Source organism: Hylobates moloch, unplaced genomic scaffold (genome assembly GCF_009828535.3).
Source record: "Hylobates moloch isolate HMO894 unplaced genomic scaffold, HMol_V3 SCAFFOLD_4, whole genome shotgun sequence".
Lineage (NCBI taxonomy): Eukaryota > Metazoa > Chordata > Mammalia > Primates > Hylobatidae > Hylobates > Hylobates moloch.
In genome coordinates this window covers 110679252-110692373 of record NW_026652279.1, presented here as the reverse complement: position 1 = coordinate 110692373, position 13122 = coordinate 110679252, and the positions used below count along the sequence as shown (strand labels likewise).

Sequence of the window (13122 nt, the reverse complement as noted above, 5' to 3'; positions counted from 1 at the left end):
TTAAAAAATCAGGAAACAACAAGTGCTGGAGAGGATGTGGAGAAATAGGAATACTTTTACACTGTTGGTGGGACTGTAAACTAGTTCAACCATTGTGGAAGTCAGTGTGGCGATTCCTCAGGGATCTAGAACTAGAAATACCATTTGACCCAGCCATCCCATTACTGGGTATATACCCAAAGGACTATAAATCATGCTGCTATAAAGACACATGCACACGTATGTTTATCGCGGCACTATTCACAATAGCGAAGAGTTGGAACCAACCCAAACGTCCAACAACGATAGACTGGATTAAGAAAATGTGGCACATATACACCATGGAATACTATGCAGCCATAAAAAATGATGAGTTCATGTCCTTTGTAGGGACATGGATGAAATTGGAAAACATCATTCTCAGTAAACTATCGCAAGGACAAAAAACCAAACACCGCATGTTCTCACTCATAGGTGGGAATTGAACAATGAGAACTCATGGACACAGGAAGGAGAACATCACACTCTGGGGACTGTTGTGGGGTTGGGGGAGGGGGGAGGGATAGTATTAGGAGATATACCTAATGCTAAATGACGAGTTAATGGGTGCAGGAAATCAACATGGCACATGGATACATATGTAACAAACCTGCACATTGTGCACATGTACCCTAAAACCTAAAGTATAATAATAAAAACAAAAAAAAAAAAAGAAAGAGGGAAGTAACCATAGGCATATACACTATTATGTATTATAAATTTTTGTGGTTTTTTGGTCTCAAATGATTATTCTCAATTACTGTTCTTACCTGTAATGCACTGAAACTGTCCATCTTCTCTTCTTATTGTAAATGCTTCTCCTGGGTTAACTTGTACCAGAATAACCTTAAAAATGAGGGGAAGAAGTATTAATCAAAACAAAAAAAAGCAAATCAGAATATAAAAATAGTAACAGAGCAGATGTGAGCCATTTAACCTTATGAAACTGGAAAGGAAAATGGGGATTACACATTTAAGATGCTGGTTTGCTAAAAAAAAAAAGTTACATCACTTTTCTGGAGGTTAGACGTAAGCCAAAAGTAAAGGGAATAAGAAAAAAGAAGAAAGTGACACACTTTCATTGGAAAGAAAAGTCAATAAACTTCACTCTGAAACAAAGATGGAGTCAAACCACAGAATGTTTAGATCATCTAAGTGAGTTTATCAGTTGCTAAGTATCATGTTTTTCTAAAGATAAAGTATAAACTGATAGGTAGAGCATGAGTTGAGCATATCTGAATTAGTATGACACCTTAAGTTATATTCGAAAATGGGTTAAATTAATCCCACCATTTTAAGTAGTCTTCTTTTTATTACAAAGGTAATACATACCAATTTTATGACATTTGAAAAACAGAGAAAAAACAGAAAACTGGGGAAAAAACTAAATAAAGTCTTACTATCCTAAGATACACATTGTTAACATTCTGATAAACTTCTTAAGTCTTATTCTGCACAGGATTAATTCCCCCTTAAATTCTAGATACAAAATATTCAATTCTCTCTCTTTTTTAAAGTTCAATATTATTAAAAAAAAGACTTCCAAGTTATTACTGAAAATTTTTCATCAAAAGATTATACCATAAACGACTTAACCATTCCTCTAACTTAAGAAATTTAGGTAGTTTTCAATTTTACCATTATTGTGAACAATGCTGAAGTGAGCGTTTTGGTATGCAGTTTTCACCTCTCTACAGCTAGCATTGTTTCCTCGTGATAGATTCCCAAACACAGAATTTTGGTGCTTATTGCTAAACTACTTTTCAAAAGAATTTTACTACTTCATGAAGTAACTCAGGAATGGAAAACCAAACATCATTATGTTCTCACTCATAAATGGGAGCTAGCTAAGCTATGAGGATGCAAAGGCATAAGAATGACACAATCAACTTTTGGGATGGGGGAAGGTGAGGAGAGGGAAGTGTGAGGGATAAAGGACTACAAATTGGGTACAGTGTATACTGCTGAGATGATGGGTGCACCGAAATCTTAGAAATCATCACTAAAGAACTTATTCATGTAACCAAACACCACACCACCTGTTCCCCAAAAACCTATGGAAATAAAAACTAACAGAAAGGGTTTTATAATACTACTTCGAATGCCCTCTCATAGTCTATGAGAATACCCTTTTACTACATTGTCTGCAACCCTGAAAATTACAGTTTTAAAATCTTTGCTGCATTGACAGATGAAAATAGGATATTAAAATATGAGTATCCCTTAACCAAAATGCTTGGACCAAAAATGTTTCCAATTTTGGATTTTTTTATTATGGTATATGTGTGTGTGTATATATATATATAAAATGAGATATCTTGGGGATAAGACCCAAGTCTAAACATAAAAATCATTTATGTTTCATATATACCTTATACACATAGCATGAAGGTAATTTCATACAATATTATTGACTGTGTTTTGATTGCAACCTGTCATATGACCTGTCAGATGAGGTTGGGTGTGGAATTCTCCACTTGTGGCATCATGTTGGTGCTCAGAAAGTTTCTGATTTTGGAGCATTTCGGTTTGTCAGATTAGGGATGCCCAACCTGTACTATTGTTTTAATTTATACTTCTTTGATTGTTATGTCTAAAGTTTGTTACCAGCTCTTTTGTAAATTACCTGCTTGTGTCATCTTGCCTGTTAATCTTTTGGGTTTTTAAGTGTTTTTAATGATTTGTATGAACCCTTTGCATATTAAGAATAATAATATTGTACTATAATATGTTGCAAATATTTTTCTTTTTGTTTTCTCCCTTTTCTTTACTATAATTCTTTATTTTCCTGTAGCCAATGTTATTTATTGTTTTCCTTTGTGTTATCTTCTACTGCTTCTATATTTAACTTCATCTACAGCTGTGCTGTCCAATGACAGCCAGGAGCCATGTGGCTATCAAGCACTTGAAATGTAGCTAGTTTGTATGGAGATGTGCTGTAAGTGTGAAATAAACACTGGATTTCAAAGGCTTAGTTCATCCAGCCAGAGAAATTAGGCAAGAGACAGAAATAAAGAGCATCCAAAGAAGAAAAGAAGAAGTCAAATTATCCTTGTTTGCAGACAACATGATCTTATACTTAGAAAAACCTAAAGACTCCACCAAAATACTCTTAGAACTGATAAACAAATTTAGTAAAGGTGTAGGACACAAAATCAACATACAAAAATCAGTAGTATTAGCTGGGCATGGTGGCTCATGCCTGTAATCCCAATACTTTGGGAGGCTGAGGTGGGAGGATCACTTGAACCCAGGAGTTTGAGATCAGCCTGGGCAATATAGCAAGACCCCATCTGCAATTAAATATAATAATTATTTTTAAAACTCGGTAGTGTTTCTACACATGAACAATCAATATGAAAAAGAAATCAAGAAAGCAATCTAATTTATAATAGCTACAAAAAAAAACCCACCTAGGAATAAATTTAACCTAAGAAGTCAAAGATCTCTACCAGGAAAACTATAAAACTATAAAACAGCATGGTGCTAGCATAAAAACAGACATAGAGATCAACAGAATAGAACAGAGAACCCAGAAATAAATCTATGCACTTAGAGCCAACTCATTCCCTTTTTTTTTTAACTTTTTAACTCTTACTTTTTTCTATCTTTTCACCTAGCCTTGACATGAAACTCAACAACCAATTCATTTTCATCAAAGGAATCAAGAACATATAGTGGGGAAAGAACAGTCTTTAGTAAATAGTGCTCAGAAAACTGATTTTCTATTAGGCAGAAGAATTAAACTACAGTTCCATATTTCAACATATACAAAATCAGCTCAAAATGGCTTAAAGATTTAAATGTAAGACCTAAAACTACAAAACTACTAGAAAAAAACATTGGGAAAATACTAAAGGACCATGGTCTGGGCAAATATTTTTTTGTGTAAGACATCAAAAGCATAGGCAACAAAAGCAAAAATAAAATGGGATTATGTCAAGCTAAAAAGCTTTTGCACAGCAAAGGAAACAATCAACAAGGTAGCTGGACATGGCAGCTCACACCTATAATCCCAGCACTTTGAGAAGCTGAGGCAGGAGAATCACTTGAGCCCAGGAGTTTGAGACCAGCCTGGGCGACATAGTGAGACCCCATCTTAAAAACAAATAGAAACAAAGTGAAGAGACAACCCATAGAATAGGAGAAAATATCTGCAAACTATCTATCTGGCAAGGCATTAATAACCGGAATATGTAAGGCTCTCAAATGACTCAATAGCAAAAAAAACCAAATAAGCAGATTTAAAAATAGGCAAAAGATCTGAGTAGACATTTCTCAAAAGAAGACATACAAATGGCCAACAAGTATATAAAAAAATGCTTAACAGCATTAATCATCAGGGAAATGCAAATCAAAACCAAAATGAGATATTATCTTAACCCAGTCAGAATGGCTATTACAAAAATGTCAAATAATAACAGATGTGGGGAGGATGCAGAGAAAGGAGAATGCTCTTATACTGTTGGTAGGAATGTAAATTATAATAGCCATTAGGGAAAAAAGTATGGAGGTTCCTCAAAACACAAACAATAGAACTACCACATGACCCAGCAATCCCACTGCTGAGTATATATCCAAAAGAAAGGAAATCAGTATATCAAAGAGATATTTGTATTCCCATGTTTATTGCAGCACTATTCACAATAGCCAAGATATGGAATCAACCCAAGTGTCCATCAATGGACGAATGGATAAAGAAAATGTGGTATATATACACAATGAAATATTTTTCACCCATGAAAAACAAAATCCTGGCTGGGGAATGGTGGCTCACTCCTGTAATCCCAGCACTTTGGGAGGCTGAGGTGGAAAGACTGCTTGAGCTCAGGAGTGCAAGGCCAGCCTGGGCAACAGAGTGAGACCTCACCTCTACAAAAAAAAAAAAAAAAAAAAAGCCGGCATGGGGGCACATGCCGTAGTTACAGCTACTTGGGCGGCTGAGGCAGGAGGACTGCTTTAGCTCAGGAGGTCAAGACTGTATGTAAGCTACGATGGCACCACTGCACTTCAACCTGGGCAATAAAGTGAGACCCTGTCTCAAAAAAAAGAAAAAAACAAAAGAAAAAAAAGAAATCCTGTCATCTGTGGCAACATGGACGGAAATTGAGGTCATTATGTTCAGTAAAATAAGCCACGCATAGAAACATAAATATCGCATATTCTCACTCACATGTGGGAGCTAAAAAAGTGGAACTAAAGGACGTAGAGAATAGAATCGTGGTTACTGGAGGCTGGGAAGGTGGGTGTGAGATTGAGAAGAAATCAGTTAATAGGTACAAAATTACAGTTAGAAAGAAAGAATACGTTCTAGTATTTGATAGTAAAGAACTTATAGTTACCACTTTATTATGTATTTAAAAGTAGCTAGAAGAATTTTTGTGTTTTCAAAACAAAGATAAATGTTTGAGATGACAGATATCCCAATTATCCTGATTTGATCAATGGACATTGTATACATGTATCAAAATATCACATGTATCTTTAAAAATACATTAAAAACCCTAAGGCTTAGTATTAAAAAACTCTGGTACTTCATATTTTTATATCGATTACATGTTGAAACAATATTCTGGACATACTGGGTTAAAATATTATAATTAATTTTTCCTGTTTTTATTTTTTTAATGAGGCTGCTAAAAAATTTAACACTACTTATTATCTGGGCGTGGTGGTGGGCACCTGTAACCCCAGCTACTCAGGAGGCTGAGGCAGGAGAATTGCTTGAACCCAGGAGGTGGAGGTTGCAGTGAGCTGCGATCACGCCATTGCACTCCAGCCCTGGCGACAGTGCAAGACTCTCTCTCAAAAAAATTAATAAATAAAAATAAATTTAAAAAAAAACACTACTTATGTGGCTTGCATTATATTTCTATTAGGCAACACTGATCCAGAAGTTTGGATTAGTACTAGTTTCTATTTTTCCTAGTTTTTATATAACTTGCTTATATTTATTTCCTTGATGTATCTAAAATTTATCTGAAGACAAAAGTATTTTTTTCCCTTGAAAGTTAACCAATACAATTTGCTAAATTTAGGATACTTTCTCTTGCTTATAATATACTATTCTGGCCTATCTCACTCATACTAGTATCTGCTCTAGCAAAAGTAGCTTTGGAAATATGTTTCATTTTAATAATTTTAAGCAGTGTAACTTTGGATTTCTGATGGTATACCTCAATTATTACTCCTCTTGTCAAACACTTCTTTGATATTGACTGGTGAGAGACATGCTATAATAGGGGCAGTAAAATGCTATCAAAGCACTGAAGATTGAGTATGTAAATTAGTCTGTTACCTGAGCACTTGTGTGTATGTGTATGTACGTTTGTATGTTTAATGCCTTTTTAGAGTATGTAAAATTTAAGCTGTGTCTTGAAGACTCAGTAGGAATTGGCCAGGCAAGAAGAGTGGGAAGGCCTACAGAAGAATAAGTGCAAAGCACAAGGACTGGAAATGACATTAAGTTTACTGTGTTCAGTGAACCAAAAGAAATTCTGGAGTTCTATATGGTTGGAACATGGGGGTGGGGGAACACACGGGAAGGGTGAGAAATATAGTAAGCAGTAGATAGGAACCAGGTTATGAAGGGTCTAGTGAGCCATTTTAAGGACAATGAAGAGTTTTATTTAAGCAGGGTAGTGCCACAGAGGATTAACTCAGGAGGCCACCGTCATCTAGGTAGGTTTCTTTAAAGGTATTAATTTCTACTTTTAACTTTTATCATTTCCTTTGTTCTCCTTAGGCTTACTTTGTTGTTTTTTCTAATCTTTTCAGTTAAATACTAATTTCATTCTCTTCTTAATAATACCTACATTTAAGATTATGAGTTTTACTTAAATCAGCTTAACCATGTAGAGTATTTTCAGTACTTTTTTTTAACTGTATTTTAGGTTCAGGGTACACGTGTAGGTTTGTTATGTAAGTAAACACTGATGTCACGGGGGTTTGTTGTTATTTTGCGACCCAGGTACTAAATCTAGTACCCAATAGTTATTTTTTTCTGCTCCTCTTCGTCCTCCCACCCTCCACCTTCAGGTAAGCCCCAGTGTCTGTTGTTCCCCTCTTTATGTCCATGTGTTCTCATCATTTAGCTCCCACTTATAAGTGAGAACATGTTGTATTTGTTTTCTGTTCCTGCGTTAGTTTGCTAAGGATAATGGCCTCCAGCTCCATCCATGTCCCTGCAAAGAACACAATCTCGTTCCTTTTTATGGCTGCATAGTATTCCACGGTGTATATGTACCACATTTTCTTTATCCAGTCTGCCACTGAGAGGCATTTAGGTTGAGTCCATGTCTTGGCTATTGTGAATAGTGTGGCAATGAATGGATGCATGCATGTATCTTCATGACATAACAGAACAATTTATATTCTTTTGGGCATATATCCAGTAATGGGATTGCTGGGTCAAAAGGTAATTCTGTTTTCAGCCCTTTGAGGAATCACCACAATGGTTGATTCCACAATGGTTGATTCAGCACTATTTTTTAGATTTTCTGCTATTTTGTTCTTGATTGCCTTTGTGATCCAACAACTGTTTTTATTTAATTTAATCAATTAACTAGTTTATTTTTTTATAGACGGGTCTCACTCTGTTTCCTACGCTGGAGTGCAATGGTGCCATCACAGTTCACCGCAGCCTTGACCTCCCAGGCTCAATCTATCCTCCCATCGTTGCCTCTAGGGTAGCTGGGACTATAGGTGCACACCACCACGCCTGGCTAAATTATACACACACACACACACACACACACACACACACACATATATATATATATTTTTTAATAAAGACAGGGTTTTGCCATGTTGCCCAGGCTGGTCTCAAACTCCTAGCCTCAAGCGATCCGCCCACCTCGGCCTCCCAAAGTGCTGGGATTACAGGAGAGCCACTACGCTTAGCCTGTAAAACATAATTAAAATTTTGAAAGTAGGCTGAAGGATACTCCTTTTGCTTTTATTTCTACCACATTTTTTTTTTTTTGAGACGGAGTCTCGCTCTGTCACCCAGGCTGGAGTACAGTGGCGCGATCTCAGCTCACTGCAAGCTCTGCCTCCCGGGTTCACGCCATTCTCCTGCCTCAGCCTCTCCGAGTAGCTGGGATTACAGGCGCCCACCACCACGCCCGGCTAATTTTTTGTATTTTTAGTAGAGACGGGGTTTCACCGTGGTCTCGATCTCCTGACCTCGTGATCTGCCCGCCTCGGCCTCCCAAAGTGCTGGGATTACCAGCGTGAGCCACTGCGCCGGGCCTTTCCAACACATTTTTAATGATTCTAACAAATCTATGGTTCTTAAAATTTTTAAACCATTCCATCTTTTCCACCCTTTTTCTAATTAGTGATAAAATTTTATAGTGGTGGTGAATTACTGTAGGATGTTACTTGAGATCAGCATGGAGATAAAGCATAAGAGTTCTTAACCTGGGGGTCATAAATAGGATTCAAAGGGTTTGTAAACAACCTGAATTGGTATATAAACTTTCTGTAGATATTACAATTTCTGAGCACTGTTTTCATCAGATTTTTAGAGGTCCAAGACCCAAAGTAGATTAAGAACTATTAGGACAGAGGAAATCAATAAGAAATGATTAAATTAACCCATTTATGCTGGAGGTTGTAAGGTTTTTTTGTGAAAAATCAGACCTTGGCGACGACCTTGAGCAGTAGGATATAAATAACTCCCAGGAGCTTAGTGTTCCAATAATGGTACACTAGGCATAAATGGGTTAATAAAATAAATCATGGCTAAACTACCTAAATATCTTTGCTTTACATCCACCTTACCCTATGGATACAATGATTCCTCAAAATTCTGTATTTTGACCAAGCTATTAATACTTGTTGCTGAGGCTATCCAGACAGAATGCCAAACCAACAATCCGCTCAAAGAGAGAAGGATAAAGAGGGAAATTAGAGAGGGAATTAAGAAATGCAAAAGACACTGCTCTAATGTTATTAGTTGATAGACAAATCAGAGATATTTAAAGAATAAATGTAGGCACATCTTACATATCCTTGAAGAATAAAGAAAATAATTAAAATCTACAAATAACCCAAAAGCTAATTTTTTTTAAAACTAAAAATTTTGGCCGAGCCCGGTGGCTCACGCCTGTAATCCCAGCACTTTGGGAGGCTGAGGCAGGCGGATCACGAGGTCAGGAGATTGAGACCATCCTGGCTAACACGGTGAAACCCCGTCTCTACTAAAAATACAAAAAATTTAGCCGGGCATGGTGGCGGACGCCTGCAGTCCCAGCTACGCGAGAGGCTGAGGCAGGAGAATGGCGTGAACCTGGTAGGCAGAGCTTGCAGTGAGCCGAGATTGCGCCACTGCACTCCCGCCTGGGCGACAGAGCAAGACTCCGTCTCAAAAAAAAAAAAACTAAAAATGTTTAGCTCTTCCCTCATCTGACCTTTTAGTAGAATAGCCAATTAACAGCATGATACAATCCTTTGGCTTTCTAGGTTACAATTTATTACTTCTTTACCCATTTCATCATGTCTATTATAAGCCACTCTTGTCTAGCCAAACATTCCTTCCTGCCTCTACACTTTTGCCCATAAAGTCTTCTCTGAGGTAATTTAAAAAGACTGTTTTTTGAATAAACATGCAAGCAAATACAGATGCAAAACAATGCTAGTCTCATATGAATGGGTTTGGTGGAGGGGCAAAAAGGAATAGTCATTAAGAATATAAGCTTTGAGGGCAGTGGGGGGAACGCATTAGGAGAAATACCTAATGCAGATGATCAGTTGATGGGTGCAGCAAACCACCATGGCACGTGTATACCTGTGTAACAAACCTGCACATTCTGCACATGTATCCCAGAACTTAAAGTATGTATTAAAAAAAAAGAATGTTGTTAAAAAGAAAAAGAATATAAGCTTTGAAGTATCTCTGATCTCGACTTTCAATATGCTTCACCACTTATTAGCTATTTGTAACTTTGGGTATGTTACTTAAGTCTTTGTTGCCTAGTCTGAAAACTGAGATCTATAATGATTTTGCCACAGGGCTGTTGAAGGATTAACAGATAATATATATGTAAAACATATAGCACAATGTGACATACACAGTAAGCAGCAGTGAGTGAAGCCTATTACATATATCTTCAATAAGTGTTTCTTGGGCACCATAAATGCCAGATACTCTTTAGGTTATCTAGCAATGAACTATAAGGGTGAGAGATCTACTCTAGAGAACTCCGAAGAACTAAAACTACTTTTTTCTAGATTGCCTTGAGAGTTAGTTCAGAAGCCACAAATGAAAAAGTCTTAATATTTTATTCTTTTGTCTCTGACTCAAAATCTTACCTACTATGCTTGGCTCCAAATGACTATTTTAATAACCAAAACAAATACAGGAATACAGTTTAAGAATTTTCAAAGGTATTTATAATTTGGCATTTTCCTACTCATCCAACCAGGTCTGCCAATTGAACTAACAGAACTCTGAAAGACAAAGAATCTTGTCGCTGAGATACCCAAAACAATGTACTATAGTACTTATCATATACTCAAAAAATCTTTGTTGAGTAGGAGAATAAGTAAATGAGTAACATTCATTTAGCATAAACTTGAATGTTTTTAAGAACTGTCATACTGACCAGACAACTTTAAATCATTTTTACAAGCTGCTTGGCCTTGTACTCTAATTTTAGTATTTCTTATAAATGTCTAAGAAAATAAATTTTTTACAAATAAAGAATGATTCTCACATTTTACTATGTATTAAGTTACAAAACTGGGATACAGTCATGGAAATACACAATGTAAATGAAATAGAGTAAAAGGTCCCCTCTGTCCCCTTATTGCTTTTCAAATCCAGAAACCATCATGTTTAATCATAAAACCATTACGTTTATCTTTCCAGAAGTTTATTATGCACACAGAAATACCAGCCTCCCCTAATACACACCACTTTCTTTAAACACAGGATCTTACTAGATATATATATTCAGCAAAAATTTACTGAAATCCAACAATGTAGTATATCTTGTTCTAGGCTGATCAAGATAAGCAGAACCCATCCCTTTGTAGATGATACATTCTAATGGAAGAGTGGCAATAAACAGATAAATAGGTATGTAACATAAATTAGGAAGTGTGGTTACACTGGTGGTCCCCAGTGAATCACACCTCTTGGTATTACATATTGTGTAGTCCTCAATACTATCTCTGGGCTTGGCCATGTGACTTGGTTTTCATAAGCACTTAGATACTGGGCCCTGTGACTCTTGGCAAGTTCTCTCCTGGGTTCCTGAGTTACCATGTAAAGAACATCCAGATACTCTGCTGAAGATGCCACAGAGATGGAGAGAGAGAGCTGCCTGACCAGCCCATTGCAGGTTTCCAGCTCCAGTTGATTCTATATGTCTTTAAGTAGGTGAGTGACTCTAGGCAAGACCAGTGGAAAGACTGCCCAGTTGAGCTCTGCCCAGAGAGCAGAAATGGAGCAAATAGATGTTTGCTGATTTGACGCACTAAGTTTTGAGTTGGTTTGTTACATAACAATAGATAACTGAATCAGGAATTGAAAAGTATGATGGATTTTTTTCACTCACACAACTTTCCACAGCAGTATATAGACCTACTCATTCGTTATAACATATTGTAAGCAGACACAGAAGGTCTCCAGGGACTATAGGAATTTAATAAACATGAACTGTGAGCTTGCTTTATAGCCTCCTGCCTTGCAACCTGTTTTTTCCCAAACCCTGTATGTTATGTGGTCATCTAGTTGGTTGGAATCAGCTACTGACAGACCTCAGCAACTTACAGATGAACCCAAGTGAACTTTCCGCCTCACCATGCTATAAAGTCTCCACCCCAGGAGGAGCTATAGCATCATTATCATTACATGCAACCTATGTGCTGGCATAATGACTGACTGTGTCTGCGCCACTGGGGCCCCTCCTCTATATGTGATGACGTATCCCCTCCCTTCTCCACTGACCCATGAAACCTTCCTGTCACTTTCCCTCAGGGAGACACTGCTTTGGAGAATACTCTCAGTGATCTCTTTCCTTGTGATAGGTAATAAAACTTCTATTGGTCAAAACCTGTGTTTTTGTGGACACTTGTTTGTTGCTTGCTAGGTGAACAAACCCCTTGTTTTTTTTGGGGGGGTGGGGGGCAATATTTCTATATTTATCAGCAATCTTGACTTCTTTTTCCACAGACTTTTTTTTTTTTTTTTTTTGAGATGGAGTCTTGCTCTGTTGCCCAGGCTGGAGTGCAATGGCACGATCTTGGCTCACTGCAACCTCCACCTCCCAGTTCAAGCGATTCTCCTGCCTCAGCCTCCCAAGTAGCTGGGATTACAGGCGCCTGCCACCATGCCCGGCTAATTTTTGTATTTTTAGTAGAGACGGGGTTTCACCATGTTTGTCAGGCTGGTCTCAAACTCCTGACCTCATCATCTGCTCACCTCGGCCTCCCAAAGTGCTGGGATTACAGGCATGAGCCACCATGCCTGGCCTCCACAGACTATTTATTGATGTCCTTTACCTGTTTTTCAATTGGGTTGTTTGAATTTCTTCCACTGATTTGTAACAGTCCTTTATATGCCAAGAAAATGAGCCCTTTGCCATAATATGTAACACAGATACTTTCTCCACTTTTTTCAAATAAAAAAATTTGTTTTGCTACACAGAGTTTTACATTTTTAAGTAGAAGAATTATTATATCAATGTTTTCCTTTATAGCTTCTGGGTTTCATTTTATGCTATCGAGAAAAGAAAAACAGCTCAGAGCAGTCTGAGCTATGTGAGGCATGTAAAATTTATCAGGCCCAGAGAGACGTGAGTATGGGACTTCAGTCACACCCTATGCACCCATGCCCAGGGTCAATTGTTTAAAGATATTTTGTTCCTGACTAACTGACTCATCCATTATCTTCATTTTCCTGGAATTTGTGATACAAGGAATAATGTATAGCCAATCAATAGCTTATGTTAATGCAATTTCTTGGAAACAATTTAGGAATTGCTTCCTTTCATTTCAAAACCTACTTGTAACTACTGCTAATTGGAGTCTACATTCAGGGCAACTTGAGTCCATGCTCCTGGTTTACAATCCTCGACCCTGGCCCAAATAAGC

The 13122-nt window shown here is 37.3% G+C and overlaps 1 protein-coding gene across 2 annotated transcripts in view; it reads right to left on the bottom strand.

Annotated features, from left to right (window-relative positions):
• The window catches only part of FNDC3A (fibronectin type III domain containing 3A), a 220146-nt gene that overhangs the window by 136588 nt on the left and 70436 nt on the right, over window positions 1–13122 (bottom strand). For both annotated transcript variants that reach the window (XM_032150879.2, XM_032150880.2), the window contains exon 3: window positions 789–864. In XM_032150879.2, coding sequence (XP_032006770.1) covers window positions 789–864 — 76 coding nt within the window. The remainder of the gene's footprint in view (window positions 1–788; window positions 865–13122) is intronic.